Raw genomic sequence first — 17343 nt, 5'->3', positions numbered from 1 at the left:
CTACATTTTCATCTGCTGCTCATATACATATATACTTCTGGATTAAATCATGATGTAATAACTGCTTACTGTATCTCTCCACTGATCTCCACAGTGACCTGCTCAAAGGGTTCCAGGACTCTGCACACCTCTTCCACCACCTCCCATTCCTCATGAAACAGAGCATCAACAGGTGCATTGACAATGGCCAGAGTAGAGATGATGGCTTCCTTTGACTCAAGAAACTGCTTCAACATATAAAATGTTGAGTTCCACCTTGTAGTGCAGTCTTGTTTAGGCCTCAGCTCAGGCATCCCCATCTGGCGTTGTGTAGACTTTAGTTTTTCAGCACCTACTGTGCTCCTGTGGAAGTATTCCACAGCTGATTTCACTTTGTCCACAGTGGGCTTCATCACCTTCAGAGCATCTCTTACAATCAGGTTGATTGTGTGGGCAAGACATGGATGATGGGTCCATTTTAAAAATGTCATGGCTTTGGTTATGTTAGCTGCATTGGCGCTAACACAACAGACCTCTTTTCCATCTTCTTGCCATTCTCTGGCCACTCTCAACAGCTTCTCTGCCATGTTCTCTGGGGTGTGTCTGTCGCTGAACTCAAAGCAGTCCAGAAGACAGCTAGACATTGAAAAATCGTCAATGAAGTGACATGTAACCGACATGTAATGTCTAGTAGTCAGTGATAAGGCAAACTGCAGTAGCTTTTTAGACTCTCTCCCGCACTGAAGCCTGTGTGCTCTCGTACAGTTGTGGAATAAGTGATTTTGAAAGGGTTTTCCTGAATTGTGTAAATTAGATTTAGACTATTGCTATCATTTCTGGAATCTCTGTCCTCCACAATGGAAAATGGCTGGAAATCAGTGGCAATCATTTTAGCCAATGCAATATCAACTTGGCCTTGTTTTTCTACAGACATAGACTTTGACATAAACTGGTCCATAGAAGACTTGACTGAGTGGATACATCTTCACTTGGAGGTGCTGGGTCCACCACTATCACTAGCAGGCCCGCTAGATTCACAGTTGGGTGCACAGTTTGCATATGCCGGTGTAAGTTGTGCGTAGAACCGGCTTTATATGAGATTTTGTTTTTGCAAATTCTACACTGTGCTCTAACATTGTCTACATTATTAAAAATGCATCCAAATCTACTGTGCTTCCGACTCATTTTCCAGCTGTTGTTTTCAAAGCTGTCCTTTCTCTCCTCGGCTGCTAAGTGTGTGACTGTGAGTGAGTTGGCTCAGCCCTCCCTCATGCAGCTTTGGTTCATTGGTTGACACTGCGTGTCTGATTGACAGGAACAACAGGTGAGGCTGTTAGTCTGTTCAGACAGTCAGAACAAATGTGTGTACGCTTGAGCATTTAGGCCTAAAGTTCCCATCACTGAAGGCAATCATACAGGCCACACTGACCATCCCAGTTAGCAGCTGTGAGAGAGATTTGACTGAAGGGAGAGCCATCCATTTTTATTTCAAAGAGCTACGATTTTCTCCAGGTGTCCCGCATTAAAAATAACATACAGTCCCTTAAAACCGAACAAACTGATGTAATTTGGGCATTTTTAATGGAAAATCTTTGGCCTTTTTTGGGGGTTGACATATTTTCCCCGTCCCTAAGCGTCTTTTCTGTGCGTAAGAGAGGCATAGATAGAAAAAGCAAAGAGAGAACAAACTTTACCCATGTCAACTCAATTGAAGCATTCATTTGATCGATTTATGACATTACACTAGTGAGCGAGGGTATTAATTCTATCTATATATGACATTATTCTGGTGAGCAAGGGTTTATTTAGCCTAGGGCAACCAGTAATGACAGAAGAGAAGCTGCATGTAGGCTATCTAATCTTAAATTGTGAACTTTATCACTGTAGCCTATAGTTGGGCGGTTGCGGATGGGTTATTGGAAATAGCCGGCGGGTGCTGAAGAAAAAGCTGACCCGCGCATCTCTAGCGTGAGCGTGTCTGTGCCCTTGCCTCAGTACGTGTGTGCGTGTCAGCCTCTCCCCGACAACCAATCTGGCGCTCCAGCACAGGGATCATGCTGAGATTGTCTTCTGTTACCCAATCCTTTCATCGCTCTCCTGCTCTCCATCCATCCCTCTCACCATCCTTCCCTTTCTGCCTCACTCCCTGATTTGAGACTGAGGCCCTCTGTTTGTTCTCTCCTTCCCTCTACCACATGTTCTTATTTCCTACCTCCCTCGCCGCCTCCCTCTCTCATTCTCCTCTGTTTGCATTACCGTCCTTTGGCCCACCACAATTCACAGAAGGAAAGAGAGGTCCAAAATAGGGAAAGTGTGTGTCAGACAAACTTTTTATTTCCATATCAAGTGAGAGACAACAGCACTGGGAGGAAATCTGCTAGTAAGACAATATTCCCATCTAGTGGTGAAAACAAATCATTACAGTGGAACATTACAATAATGTGGTTAAACACACACGCAAACCTACACTGAGTATATCAAACATTAGGAACACCTTCCTAATATTGAGTCCCCTCACCCCTTTTGCCCTCAGAACAGCATTCATTTGTCGGGGAATGGATTCTACAAGGTGTCAAAAGGGTTCCAAAAGGATGTTGACTCCAATGCTTCCCACGGTTGTCAAGTTGGCTTGATGTCCTTTGGGTGGTGGACCATTCTTGATATACATGGATCTGTTGAGCATGAAAAACCCAGCAGCGTTGCCGTTTGCGACACAAACCGGTTCGGCTGGCACCTACCACCATACCCCGTTCAAAGGCACTTAAATATTTTGTCTTTCCCATTCACTTTCTGAATGGCACACACACACTCCGTGTCTCAATGCTTAAATATCCTTCTTTAACCTGTCTCCTTCCCTTAATCTACACTGATCGAAGTGGATTTAACAAGTGACATAAATAAGGGATCATAGCTTTCACCTGGATTTAGTTGGTTCATTCTATGGAATGGAGAGTGCAGGCGTTCTTAATGTTTTGTATACTCTGTATACGTCGCCCTTTGGACTAATCATTGCTCCAACTCTCTATAACCAAGCAGCCACACCCTACTCCACCAAGCTTTTCCAACAGAGAGAGAGACAAGTGGACTACATTTTCCAAAACAATCCATTTGTTCTAACGGGAAATTTGTAGCTATGTAGTCAAAAGAAACATTATAAATGAAGGTGAATGTTGTCATGTCAGTTATAATGATGAAAAGTAGGTATTGGACCAATGTAGTCTGCCAGTGAGAATGTGTGAGTGAGCTATTTTATAGCGGCTGCTGGCTGGCGAGGATGAGCGCCCTGCGGTGCACCATTTGCTCGGTAGCGGGGGACACCCATGCTCACAATTCACGTAGAAAAGTGCAGTTCATGGGTCTATACGAGAAAGAGAGGCAGGGGGAAATTACACTACAGAACAGTAGCAGCGCAGCTGCACACACAATCTACCGTCGTTCCCTCCCCGTCTGAGTCGTGCCTAGTCAGTTGCAGCTACGTGGCATCGCCAGTATAGGGCGGAAAGAGAGCCCTTAAATTGAAATTGAGAGAAAGCGAGAGACCGCACTGACCATGACACGTCCTCTCCTCGCCCGGGGTTCCACGTGGACCCAGTCATTGACCAAAACAGATCCCGTGGGCCAGTTCGAATACTTTCAAAATACATCCTTCCCCCCATATATCGTCCACCTCTGCTGTTACGTCAGATCAGTGAACACTTAAAGGAAGAAAAGAAGGATGTATTGTAATGATTCGACCGGTGACTCGCTCTCGCCGCTGCGCAGTGCAGATATTACCGGGAGGGCTGAACTGTAGAATCTCCCGCTATGAAATCACAACCTCAATTTACAACACGACGTTAGCATGCGTTTCTCTGTCTACTCGTCAAAAGGGCCATCAGGTAAGATAAGGCAACATTGCAATGTAAGATTCCAACTATTTAAAACAATGCATCATAACTTATTTGACAGACGTTTTGAGTGAGAGATTGCTACGTTACTTTTGTAGCGTCAGATGGATACAATGTTGCAGCATTAGCATCACAGCTATCTCTGTAGTAATAATGGAGATGTTTTAAAGCACCAGGCCTACTGTATGTTATGATGATACCGCTTAATAATTCAACGTTGGACACAAATGCCAAATCACTGCAACTGTAAAATAGCCTACGCTCGTCTGGCCTTCCTACGGATGCAGAACTGATGGGCTGAAAGCATAAATGATTTCTCATAGCCTACGGTTATTGCCTTAGTTACATCTTCCAGAACATCATTCCGAAATGTTTGAATAACAAAATGAACGGCCTAAATGTTACAATACACCTAAAATGTTTAATGTCGGAGCGGAATGACAGCCCCAGTTATTTTCGTACTTGCAGGTGCATCGTTAGAGACTGGCGCTGACATGTTGGTGACGGGTGTGCTTTCCCTGCTCCTACTCGCGCACCAGTGTGTTTCTGCGCCACAGGTGCCCGGGGACCAAAGGTGGGCCCTGACACACACACACACATCGAAGGTTTTTAATATGAACCTAGATGGATTTTCCAGCAGGTTTAGGTTTCCTGTTGGCTTGGGTATATTTTGCCTTCCTTTCTTTTGTTGTGCTCCTGACACCATTCAGCCATCAGTCAGCACTGAGGGACTAGCGTTGTGTAGGAGTGATGCCACCTGAAGTAAAAATTTAAAAAAAAATAATAATAATAATAAACTGAGGAGGTCATATAGGAATAACAGAGACAGGGAGTATGATGTTTAGGGAATTACATCACATCCTGTCCCTGGGTGGTAACAACCACAGAGGAGAAATAGGGATCAGAGTTCCGAGTGAGCCTGTTTATATAGTACCTCAGGTAGAGGTCAAAGATAATAGGATTAAGTGCAGGGAAAGATGAATAAAACCAACAAAGTTTTTGTTATCACAACAGTCTCTCTCTTTCTCTGTGTGTGTATTTGACCCACAGAGTAGAGTCAGCAGGAGCCCCTCCCCCTCTCACACTGGCCAATCCCTTTGGCTCTGGAGACGAGGAGCGCAGGTGAGTGGCACCTTTTACTTTAATTATTACAGGGGTGGTCAACTCTACAAAATAAAGGGTTTAATGAGGCCAAATCTGGCCAACCTCCTCCAGGAGAGCTGCTGTGTGTGCAGGGCTTTGCTCCAGCCCTAATTTAACCCTTTAATCTGACAGGGGCATGTATTATGTTAATTCACAACGTCAGCTCTGGACTTTGAGTAGGTGTTATGATGTGTCTCCCAGACAGATAAGATACTGTATGTTCTAACTATGGTTAAATTAGGTATACTATGTTCTAACACAGGTTTATGATGCTGTTATAATGTTTGCCTTTGTCAACCTGACTTGTGTTATGCTGCCAGTATGACTGCCTATTTTCACAACAATCTGGTTGAACAAACAAATGAACAAACAAATTACAGAAATAGTTTCTGCTATTACGCAATTACCCCATTTAGTTGTGTTCTCTAAAAGGTCAAAGGTTGTCTAGGTGTGTGATCTGTCCAGGCCTCAATTTATATGCAGCTCACACACCGCCACTGACTAGGCCTACTGTGTGATTTAAGACAGGTGAGCACAAGGGCATGCTAACTGTACACTAGGGGTTGAATAGCGTATTTCAGTCCGAACCCACTCCCTTTTCCTGGGATGAATAACTGCGAGAAACCGGTAAATTATAATCAATTCTTTCTATGAACAGCATGATGTGAAATGGAACTTTAAAATGATATGCAATGTCTAAATCTGTCTTGTCTACGGACTTCTCTCTGCTATCTGCATGATCAATCATCATCACTCAGGGTGGGGGACAGACAGGGCATCTCAGTATGAAGCCCAGTTCACAATGCATATATCATCTCATCATGGTTACTTTTTTTTCTTGGCTCACCAATGAGCTGCAGCATAGCCTGTACTACATTAACAGGCTATAAGTACTGAATCTACGTCTTATTTACACATCTCCATCTGGCTTTCAGGGGTCAGCTTTTTTGAAATGTAATTTCAGCTGCAGAGTTTTAAAACAGCAAATAGCTTGAATATCATTGCTTTATGTCAGTGCGCTCGCGAGCACTCTCGCAGTCTTTCTCTCTCGCTGTTAATTCCATTCAAATTGCATCCAAAATAGATAATTATGTTCAAGATTGATACTTTTGTATAAATAGTGTATGTGGACACCCCTTCAAATGAGTGGATTGGGCTATTTCAGCCACACTCGTCAACGTTTCCCTTTACTGTGGCAATAGTGATCAAATCAGCGCAATATTAGCCGCTTTCATTGCAACATACCGAAACAAAACCAACTATGCAAGAGATTTCGGAGTAGGAATCTATTTCGCTCGACCAGACCAGTGCAGCATAACAAATCAGAGCTGCAGTAGGCCTATATGCAAATAGACCATTGCCATATATGGTTCTTACTTGAACTGTACTGTGCAGATCAAAGCAAGAGCTCCATGTAGCCATTTGTGCACATTTTGCTCATATCCTTTGCTAGTTAGTGAGATATTAGCCTGGTTATAGATAACTTCTAGTCCGCAATAGGGTCGTGACTGCCTACAAGAGCACAAAATGTGTACATTTCAAGACATCGTTGAAAAGCAAGTCAGGTAAAGAGCTTTTTTTTTGTCATAAAGGGGCAGTGTTGTATTTTGAGGCAGGCTTGAATAAGCTAAGTAGCCAATAGGCAGCGAGCAGCATAATTCGTCTGATTCTCTGTAATAATGGTATTGGAATAATAATGCATTTGATTTTGTAACGTGGTTTCTTGCATCAAACAACACCATTTTCAGTCACCTCCTTGTCTGAAGGACAAGTGGATAAACAGGTTAATGTCAAGCCCTGCATGTTTTTTTAAGTCTCATGGAATGTAGGTCTACTGTACATTGAACACCATACATTGGCTGCTACTGTAGGCTGAATGATAGAACAGCAATTTCCATGTTCATATGTCATGGGATGCATTTTCTCCATTGTTTTTTATGGTAGGGCACTCTGGTAGGCCTATATTATGATCAAATATCCACAGTAGCCTAGTTGGCCACTGTTACAACTGTAACTTAGTGGGTACAGCCTCAGTTTTCACAGTAAACGCGCACTGGAAGTTGCACAGAATCTTCACAACATTCAAGCTTGCGCTCAGCAAACCTGAAATTTGCTCAGTAACGAAACATTTTGAGGGAACATTGTATACAGTAGTACATGCCATGCGCACCAGTTTGAGTGTGTCAAAAACTCTGCCGGGTTTTTCATGCTCAATAGTTTCCCATATGTATCAAGAATGGTCCACCACCCAAAGGACATCCAGCCAACGTCAGACCAGTGGTCGAAAACGGGTTATTGATGAAAGAGGACAAAGCTGGCTGTCACAAATTGTGCTGAGCAACAAACGGGCTACAGTTAGTCAACTGACAGTCCAGTACAACATTGGTGCCCAAAGACCCACAAAAGAATGCACAACTTGTCGTACCTTGACACGAATTGGGTATGGCAGCCGACGACCTTATAGTTCTTTCAGCAAAAAAACAAGAATCTGTAGTTGCAGTGGGCTAAAGAACGAAAACACTGGACACTGGAGATTTGGAAACATTGCCTGGTCTGTTGAATCCTGGTTCCTGCTGTTTCACACTGATAGGACGACTAAGGTATGGAGAAAACCACGAGTACATCCATCCTTCATGCCTCATCTCAACATTGCAGGCTGGTGATGATGGTGTGGGGTGTTTTCATTCCATACATTGGGTCCCTTGATAAAAGTGGAACAACGTTTGCCACAGGATACAGCGAGGGGGAAAAAGTATTTGATCCCCTGCTGATTTTGTATGTTTGCCCACTGACAAAGAAATGATCAGTCTATAATTTTAATGGTAGGTTTATTTGAACAGTGAGAGACAGAATAACAACAAAAAAATCCAGAAAAACGCATGTCAAAAATGTTATAAATTGATTTGCATTTTAATGAGGGAAATAAGTATTTGACCCCTCTGCAAAACATGACTTAGTACTTGGTGGCAAAACCCTTGGCAATCACAGAGGTCAGACGTTTCTTGTAGTTGGCCACCCGGTTTGCACACATCTCAGGAGGGATTTTGTCCCACTCCACTTTACAGATCTTCTCCAAGTCATTAAGGTTTCAAGGCTGCCGTTTGGCAACTCGAACCTTCAGCTCCCTCCACAGATTTTCTATGGGATTAAGGTCTGGAGACTGGCTAGGCCCCTCCAGGACCTTAAACTTCTTATGACTGCAACCCCGTTAACAGGAGCGATATGACAACAGCCAGTGAAAGTGCAGGGCGCCAATTTCAAAACATCAAATCTCATAATAAAGATTCCTCAAACATACATGTATCTCATACCATTTTAAAGCTAATCTTGTTGTTAATCCCACCAGTGTCCGATTTCAAATATGCTTTACAGCAAAAGCACCACAAACGATTATGTTAGGTCACCAAGTAGCCACAGAAAAACACAGCCATTTTTCCAGCAAAAGATTTTCCAGGCAGTCACAAAAACCACAAAGAGAAAATTAATCACTAACCTTTGATCATCTTCATCAGATGACCCTCATAGGACTTCATGTTACACAATACATGTTTTTTTTTTTTATAAAGTTCATATTTATCAAAATATGAGTTTACATTGGCGCGTTACATTCACTAGTTCCAAAAACATCCAGTGATTTTGCATAGCCACATCATTCAACAGAAATAATCATCATAAGTGTAGATGATAATACAAGTTATACACATGGAATTATAGATATCCCTCTCCTTAATGTAACCGCTGTGTCAGATTTTTGTTTAAATTACGGAAAGAGAAACCCATGCAATAATCTGAGACGGCGCTCAGAAGTAAACGTCACAATAGCCGCAATGATGGCGTCAACATAAACAAGAAATGACATGATAAATATTCCCTTACCTTTGATGATCTACATCAGAAAGCACTCCAGGAATCCCAGGTCTACAATAAATGTTTGTTTTGTTCGATAATGTCTGTTATTTATGTCCAAATACCTTCTTTTATTAGCGCGTTTGAGCGTTTGGATATGTATACCATTCTGGTCAGCGTTACATCAGACAAAAACTTCAAAAAATTATATTACAGGTCGAAGAAACATTTCAAACTAAGTACAGAATCAATCATTAGGATGTTTTTAACATATAGCTTCAATAAAGTTCCATCCGGAGTATTCCTTCATGTCTTCATGAGCAATGGAATGCAAGTGGGTACCATGAGGAATAAGCGTGATCAGAAAATGGCTGACTGCCAGACACCTGATAGATTCTTAACTCATTCACTCCCACAACACCGTAGAAGTCTCATTCAAATTTCTATGGATGGTTGACATCTAGTGGAACCCCTAGGCAGTGCAACATCATTAATATCTCAAGGGGATTTAATTGGGGACTCTGGTGAATACATACAAAGCTCAGATTTCTCACTTCCTGTTTTGATTTCTCCTCAGGATTTTGCCTGCCATATGAATTTTGTTATACTCACAGACTTCATTCAAACAGTTTTAGGAACTTTAGAGTGTTTTTTATCCAATACTAATAATAATATGCATATATTAGCAACTGAGACTGAGGAGCAGGCCGTTTACTTTTAGGCAACTATTCATCCAAGCTACTCAATACTGCCCCCCAGCCATAAGAAGTTAATGTGCTTCTTCTTGAGCCACTCCTTTGTTGCCTTGGCCGTGTGTTTTGGGTCATTGTCATGCTGGAATACCCATCCACAACCCATTTTCAATGCCCTGGCTGAGGGAAGGAGGTTCTCACCCAAGATTTAACGGTACATGGCCCCGTCCATCGTCCCTTTGATACGGTGAAGTTGTCCTGTCCCCTTAACAGAAAAACACCCCCAAAGCATAATGTTTCCACCTCCATGTTTGATGGTGGGGATGGTGTTCTTGGGGTCATAGGCAACATTCCTCCTCCAAACATGGCGAGTTGAGTTGATGCCAAATAGCTCCATTTTGGTCTCATCTGACCATAACACTTTCACCCAGTTGTCCTCTGAATCATTCAGATGTTCATTGGCAAACTTCAGACGGATGTGCTTTCTTGAGCAGGGGGACCTTGCGGGTGCTGCAGGATTTCAGTCCTTCATGGCGTAGTGTGTTACCAATTGTTTTCTTGGTGACTATGGTCCCAGCTGCCTTGAGATCATTGACATGATCCTCCCGTGTAGTTCTGGGCTGATTCCTCACAGTTCTCATGATCATTGCAACTCCACGAGGTGAGATGCATGGAGCCCCAGGCCGAGGGAGATTGACAGTTATTTTGTGTTTCTTCCATTTGTGAATAATCGCACCAACTGTTGTCATCTTCTCACCAAGCTGATTGGCAATGGTCTTGTGGCCCATTCCAGCCTTGTGTAGGTCTACAATCTTGTCCCTGACATCCTTGGAGAGCTCTTTGGTCTTGGCCATGGTGGAGTGTTTGGAATCTGATTGATTGGTTGCTTCTGTGGACAGGTGTCTTTTATACAGGTAACAAGCTGAGATTAGGAGCACTCCCTTTAAGAGTGTGCTCCTAATCTCAACCTGTTAACTGTATAAAAGACTTGAAAATAAAAAGAGAGCCGCACACTCTAGGAGCTCAGATGCAAAAATTTAATACCAATGTTTTGACAGCCAAGCTGTCTTCATCAGGGTATAATCACAAACACTGCGGGATGACTTGTTTATAGTGTCAAAAGACACAGGTGTCTGTAATCATGGCCAAGAGTGGCCTAATATCATTGGTTAATAATCAAATATTAAAATGTCATACAAAGAACAGCATACAAACAAATGGATAGTATACGATCATAGATTAATTTGACTACACAAGTTTACAAACAATTACAATGGCAAAGTCACAATAATCACAAGAATGGCTTAAGATCAAAGTCTACGTTGAGACCGAAGGGCGCAAGGGTCTTTAAATTAAAGATCCAGGCAGCCTCTCGTTTTAACAATAAATTATCAAGGTCACCCCCTCTCCTAGGGAGGGTGACATGTTCGATGCCAATATAACGCAGAGACAAAATCGAGTGGCCTGCCTCCAAGAAGTGGGCCGCAACTGGATAAGTAAAGTTTTTACACCTAATGGTGCTACGATGCTCTGAGATACGTACTTTTAATTTGCGCTTAGTTTTGCCTACATAATTTTTACCACAAGGACAAGTTATAAGATAAATAACTGCCTTAGTGGAGCACGTAATAACACCTTTTATTGGGATCGATTTCCCTGTTTGTGGGTGTTTGAAGGATCTACATTTAAAGGTGCCATTGCATTGAGCACAGCCATTACATTTGTAATTTCCATCCAGTAAATAGACATTGTTCAGGAATATTTGGGGTGGTAAATCAGAGTTTACCAATTGGTCTCTGAGATTTTTGCCCCGCGAGAATACGACCAAGGGAAGGTCCGAAAACACATTACAGAGACTAATCATTGGATTTTAGGATGTGCAAATGTTTGTGAACAATTCCCTTAATTTGTTCAGAGCACTTTGAATAGCGGGTAGTTAGAACGCAAGAATGAAAAAGGTCATGTCTCGTTTTGTTTTGAATTTTCTCAATGGCAATATTAATCTGATCATTCTTGTAGCCCCTCTCCTTGAACTTTCTTTGCGTCTCAGCCATATTTCTGTCGAAATCGGATTGTTTTTTGCAAATTCTTTTGATTCGACAGAATTGGCTGTAGGGCAAACTATTTTTCAAGGGAAGTGGGTGACAACTATCAGCCCTCAACAAACTGTTACGATCAGTAGGTTTCCTGTAAAGATCAGTGTATAGAACATTATCTTCACACAAGATCAGAAGATCAAGAAAACTGATTTGACGTGTATCAGATTGCATAGTAAATCTCAGATGCTCAGAACAGGAGTTAAGAAAAGCATGGAACGCCTGGAGCTGTTTTGCATCACCCCTCCATAGAACAAAAATATCATCAATATACCGTTTCCAAATAATGATGTGAGGCAAGAAAACATTTTTGAGAGGATTGAAAATAGACTGTTTCTCCATGTAACCCACATACAAATTAGCATAGTTTGTAGCCATGGGGGATCCCATAGCAGTACCTTTCGTCTGAATAAAGAAATAATTTAGAAACATGAAATAGTTATGCGTGAGTACTATTTCAGCCAATGTTACAATGCATGCACTGGAAGGTAGTTCATTAGGGTTACGCTGCAGAAGAAAATATTCCATAGCTTCAATACCGCCCTCGTGTGGAATATTAGTGTAGAATGACTCAACATCAAAGTAACTAATAAGGTATTCTCAGGGAGAGGATCAAGAGAGTCAATGATAGAGATCATACTGCTGGTGTCCTTTACAGGAGGGGAGCTGTTCTGCGAGTGGACTAATAAAAAAGTCAACAAAAGTAGATAGAGGGGCCGTTATTGCATCAATGCCCTGGAGGTTGTGTAACATTCTTGTGTAATTTCGGCAAAGTATAGAAAGTGGCAATTTTAGGGTGTTGAATAGCCAAAAAAGCATGTTCTTTTTTGGTTATCTGACCAGAACTTAAATACCCATCTAGGACAGTCAAGATAGTATTCTGAAATTGGGAAGTGGGGTCACTTCTGAGTTTCTTGTAAAAGGTGTTGTCAAGCAGCTGTCTATGACACTCATGTACATAAGCTGTCCTATCCATGAGTACAACCGACCCACCCTTATCAGCGCGACGAATAAGGACTGACGTATCAGATTGTAAATCAAGCAAAGCTTGTTTTTCCATTCTTGGGTAAATTATGGAAAGATTTGGATCCCTGTTTATTCTTAAGGAGAAGTCCAACATCATTTTCCACAAGTCTGCAATATGTCTCGATAGAGTGATTGCGATTGGCTGGAGGTATAAAATAACTCTTGCTTCTAAAAGGAGTCGGAGTATGTGCAGGAGAGCAACCTGCTGGTTCAATAGATGTGTCAGAATTAGGGGAGCTAAAGTATTCCCTTAAACGGATGTTTCTAAAAAACTTAAACAGGTCTACCTTAACATCAAAATCGTTGCACTGGGTTGTAGGCACAAAAGATAACCCTTTATTAAGCAAAGAGACATGGGCAGGGCTCAATATCTTGCTTGATAAATTAAAGACACTCAGTCCCGTGGGTTCTGGTACCGTGTGAACGGTCTCCTCTGCCTCTGATAGCCGTTTCTTCTTACCCCGTCGGGTGCGACATCTAGTCGATGCGCGTGCCTGCGGCCTCCTCCGCCCTTCCGTCCGTCCAGTCTCTCGTTGAATAAAAAACTACCACTGGAAGCCGATGAGGCGCTGGTTGTAGAGCGTTGGTCAGACGGGGGTGGATAGAAGTAAGCGGCATCCCTCCTGCGTCTGTCATGGAGAGGGGGAGCAGGACCTCTTTTGTCAGGGTTTCTCCAGAAGTAGACTTTACCATCGGCCTTGTCTTTTTTTGTATTGGTTGAATTTCTTGATTTTAAGTTCCTTTATTTCTGTAGACAACTTGTCCTGGAGCGCTTGGTTAGTTGTCATCAGTTCATTGAATATGCCATCATCATTAACAACTGTTTGTAGAGCTGTGCGTTTGTCTTTAATCGTGCTATCCATTTCAATAAAATCCTTCTTCAACTGGTCAACAATTCATGTCATTAAATCAATTTGTTCAGGATGGCACACCAGCGCTCACAGTAATCATCTGTGTGCTGTCCCAATGATGGTTATTTTTGCCACCTGAGTCCCCGTGGAATAATGCCTTGACGCACAAAATCACTAAGAGTGACTCTATATGTAGATGCGTTCTCGTCTGGCGCTTAGATAAATGTAACAGTTCTTTCGAGAGGTCAGAATTACCTCCCGGCATGTCAAAAAGGGACTCCGAAATAATGATCTTATCACGCTCCCTTTGGCTATATTCAAAGTAATCTTGTATGGGTCTATGACCAGTGTCAGGAAAATAATTATCATTCGGCATCGTTTAAGAGCTTTTTTGTCGGTAGGGTGCTGTTTACTGGGTAACAGAACGATCTAGAAGAAAAAGAAACGCACACCTATTAAGACAAGGTGCTGGCTAGCGGAATAGAAACTTGAAAATAAAAGAGAGCCGCACACTAGGAGCTCAGATGCAAAAATGTAATACCAATGTTTCGACAGCCAAGCTGTCTTCATCAGGGTATAATCACAAACACTGCGGGATGACTTGTTTATATAGTGTCAAAAGACACAGGTGTCTGTAATCATGGCCAAGAGTGGCCTAATATCATTGGTTAATAATCAAATATTAAAATGTCATACAAAGAACAGCATACAAACAACAAATGGATAGCATACGATCATAGATGTAATTAATTAATTACTGACTGTTAACTACTGCAGCCAGTAGAACTCACGGCGAGTGAAAGAGGAGAGAACTCGGGATGGCAGTAGGTTACAGCAGTTATTTGTTCAGGCCCATAACCATTCGATCTTTAAGAGAAGTCAAAGCCGTCTGCATCTTATTCTAGTCCTATATTATTCAAGCATGTCATCACAATGATGAAGATAAGGACAGCAAAATGTGTTTCCTTTAACTGTTGAAAGTCGAGGAAGGAATAACGCGACAATGGAGAGAGCAAGAGGAGGTAGGCCAATACGCACGCCGCACAACATTAGGGGAAATATGATGAAAGGTATATATGCTTCAGTCTGCTAATTATAAACATGTAAAATATTTTAAAATGAAGTTCGCCAGCCTATAATTGTAACTTTGTACTAGTTACGGTGTTGTACTGTATTATATGGACTGGAATTACGCACCTCGTTCAATCCATGAAGCTGGGGGGAGAGCATGCAATGCTGGTGCAGGGCATGCGGCCGACAGTCCACACAAAGATTTTAGCCTACTGGAATTGTTTCATTCATTTACCCAAGACAGTATAGGCAGGCCTACATCTATGGGCTTTTATGTCTTTCTGTCGTACATAATGTGCGGTAGCCTATATATCATAGGCCATGTATTGGATAACGACAAAAGGTGCAGCTCAATATTAGGAAGGTGTTCGTAATGTTTTAACATGACACTTCCGGTTTGGGTGGGGAAATATCTGCTTACACGGGAGAAAAGTGATTAATTCTCAGGATTGTTTGAACATTTAAAAAATACAGGGAAGATATTTAACCCTACTGTACACAGAACACACCAGGGAGGGAACAGAGAGCTTGTTTGTAAAACCTTGAGACATGTTGAGACTAGATTACACTTTCTGTACAGTGCAGTAATGTGCTACCCAGTCAGGTGGGCCTGAGGTTGAACCTTCTATCCCGAGCCCTAACCTCTGTGAACCGTAACTGCTGGCCTCTAACCTGTGTGTGTGTGTGTGTTAGGCTGCTGCAGAGCTACATCAAGGCCAACCTGAAGGAGGGACAGGGAGGACCAGATAGCACCTGGGAACAAGGTAAACACATCACACACACAATCATTGACATAAATAATGAATAAAACATCTTCCTATTTCCTGCTGGTCAGAGGTGTTTTTCCTGTTTAGTCTCCATGACTATGACCGGAGCGGTGACATGGATGGCCTGGAGATGATGAGGCTGCTCTCTGAATACAACTCCCACAATAGGCCTGGAGAACAGTCAGCTGAGCCGGTATGTGTGTGTGTGGAACATCTGTAGAAAATATCTTCATTGTTATGGTTAGGACATACTTTGTCTTGATCTTAGTCAGTTTGGCCTACTAGCTAGCAGGACATAATATAAGGGTTGTGTATCAGGATTCAAATAGATAATGTAGCTTGTACTGTTGTCAGTATGAAGATGTTACTGTTGGACTCACTTTAGCTGTAAGTGAATCTCCACTAACGCTGAAGTTGACTGTACAGTGTTTCAGTTAGTGAATATGTACACTAAGCCAATGTTTTTTGTCGTGTGTGTGCGTCCCAGGTGGTGGACATGGTAGACTTTCTCCTGCAGACTCAGGATCTAAACATGGATGGTCTAATAGCACCCCCTGAGCTACTCTCTCCCCCCAAACTACAACAACCAGACTCCTACTCCCCGGGTGCACCTGAACAGGGAGGGAGTGTGGCCCAGGAACAGGTAAAGGTCCAAGTGGAAGTCAAAGTTGTTGAGGAACCAAAACTAGAAAAAGCAGCACAGAAAGAGAGGAATGTAGAGGAACAGCCCAAGGAAGAAGAGTCAAAGCCAGGAGTTGTGGGACAGGAAGTTAAGACCAATGAACATCCTATACAGGCAGAGGAGAAAGGACTGCATATCCCAGAGGCCCCTGCTGCTGATCATGAGCAAAATAGGCCTGCTCCTGTACATCAGGGGCAGCCTGAAATGTAAACACACACAATACCCAAACAGCACTCCAACACTTCCGTCCAGACAATAGCAGGAGCCCTTTGACTGGCAGCAGAGTTAGCAAATCACAGCCCCTCATCTACCTTGGGGGAGGGGCTTGTTTTTCACATTGAGGGATTTCTTTGGTACTGAATTATAAACAGATGTCAGCCATATTGTTTAAGCTGCTGTTATTTCACATTGCACTTCTGAACAAGATCAAGTGAGAATATAATTGTATTAAATGTATTTTGCCAAGAGATACCTTACACTGCTAAATAGTTCAGTTTATTGATTTTGGGGTAAATAGTTGCTATGAAAATGAAGCCATATATATTGGAATGGACAATCTGAAGAAAAGTTAATGGACTGCATGTATGAACTTGTCAAACGCAACGCCTTTAAATGATACTTGGAGAAAGTATTCCCCTCCAGTGCAATATTTTTAAAAAATTCACTCCCCCTCATGGATGCAAAAGGAGTGGTTTGGTTGAAGAAATTCAGTGGGAAAAGCCCTTTAACTCATGGAATTGGGCTCTGTCACAGCAGCTGTTGACTAGATTCTCCCTTTTCCAGATCAAAAAAACCTAGAAACTGAAGTGCCATCTGGTGATTTTCAGATTACATTTATTTTGCTGCCTGCTCACAGTAAACTAGAGCCCAATTTAGTCTCACTTCTAGAAGTGTGCACTTGATCCTTTAAAATCCATGAGGGGAGTAAACACTTTGCGGAGTTGTGTAATCAATGATTTAGGAACATGGGATAAATATTTGGTTTGCTGTAAATTTCCTGAATTGGAAGGTTTGTATATTTATGACAAAAATAAAGCCAACTTGACTGCCACCTTTGTAGTTTCTCTCAGTGGTCACTGATTGCACCTTGTTTAAAAAAAAGGAATGTCCACTCACTTTTCCCTGTTACAACATTTCCACTCAGGGATTGCTATGCCAAAACCCAATTGGGCCCCTAAGCACTTGGAGAGCCAAGAGGATTTGACAGCTGTAAGCAATATGGTAATATTCACCACCTTGCCATCTAAGCTACCAGTATGTGGAAGTCTCACCATGTTGCTTACACTATTAAAACCCACAAGTG

The 17343-nt window shown here is 42.2% G+C and overlaps 1 protein-coding gene across 2 annotated transcripts; it reads left to right on the top strand.

Moving 5' to 3' along the window:
* Positions 1-3578: 3578 nt before the first annotated feature.
* Positions 3579-17091, top strand: LOC110497562 (cell growth regulator with EF hand domain protein 1). 2 transcript variants are annotated; one of them, XM_036954520.1, is made up of 6 exons: positions 3579-3880; positions 4335-4440; positions 4917-4988; positions 15285-15355; positions 15427-15551; positions 15846-17091. In XM_036954520.1, the coding sequence occupies exons 2-6, from the start codon at positions 4361-4363 to the stop codon at positions 16248-16250; spliced, it is 753 nt and encodes a 250-aa protein (XP_036810415.1). In that variant the 5' UTR covers positions 3579-3880; positions 4335-4360; the 3' UTR covers positions 16251-17091. The 2 variants fall into 2 exon arrangements, with proteins under 2 accessions (XP_036810415.1, XP_036810414.1); XM_036954519.1 differs by having other exon boundaries at positions 3580-3857.
* Positions 17092-17343: the final 252 nt, after the last annotated feature.

Source organism: Oncorhynchus mykiss, chromosome 19, assembly GCF_013265735.2.
Source record: "Oncorhynchus mykiss isolate Arlee chromosome 19, USDA_OmykA_1.1, whole genome shotgun sequence".
NCBI classification, from domain to species: Eukaryota; Metazoa; Chordata; class Actinopteri; order Salmoniformes; family Salmonidae; genus Oncorhynchus; species Oncorhynchus mykiss.
This window is presented reverse-complemented; position numbering and strand designations above follow the sequence as displayed.

Coding starts and splice junctions, on each gene's coding strand:
- LOC110497562 (XM_036954519.1), top strand. CDS start 3,821: ATGCGTTTCTCTGTCTACTCGTCAAAAGGGCCATCAG. Junction 4,441..4,916: donor CAGGTGCCCGGGGACCAAAG/GTGGGCCCTGAC, acceptor TTTGACCCACAG/AGTAGAGTCAGCAGGAGCCC. Junction 15,552..15,845: donor GAGAACAGTCAGCTGAGCCG/GTATGTGTGTGT, acceptor TGTGCGTCCCAG/GTGGTGGACATGGTAGACTT.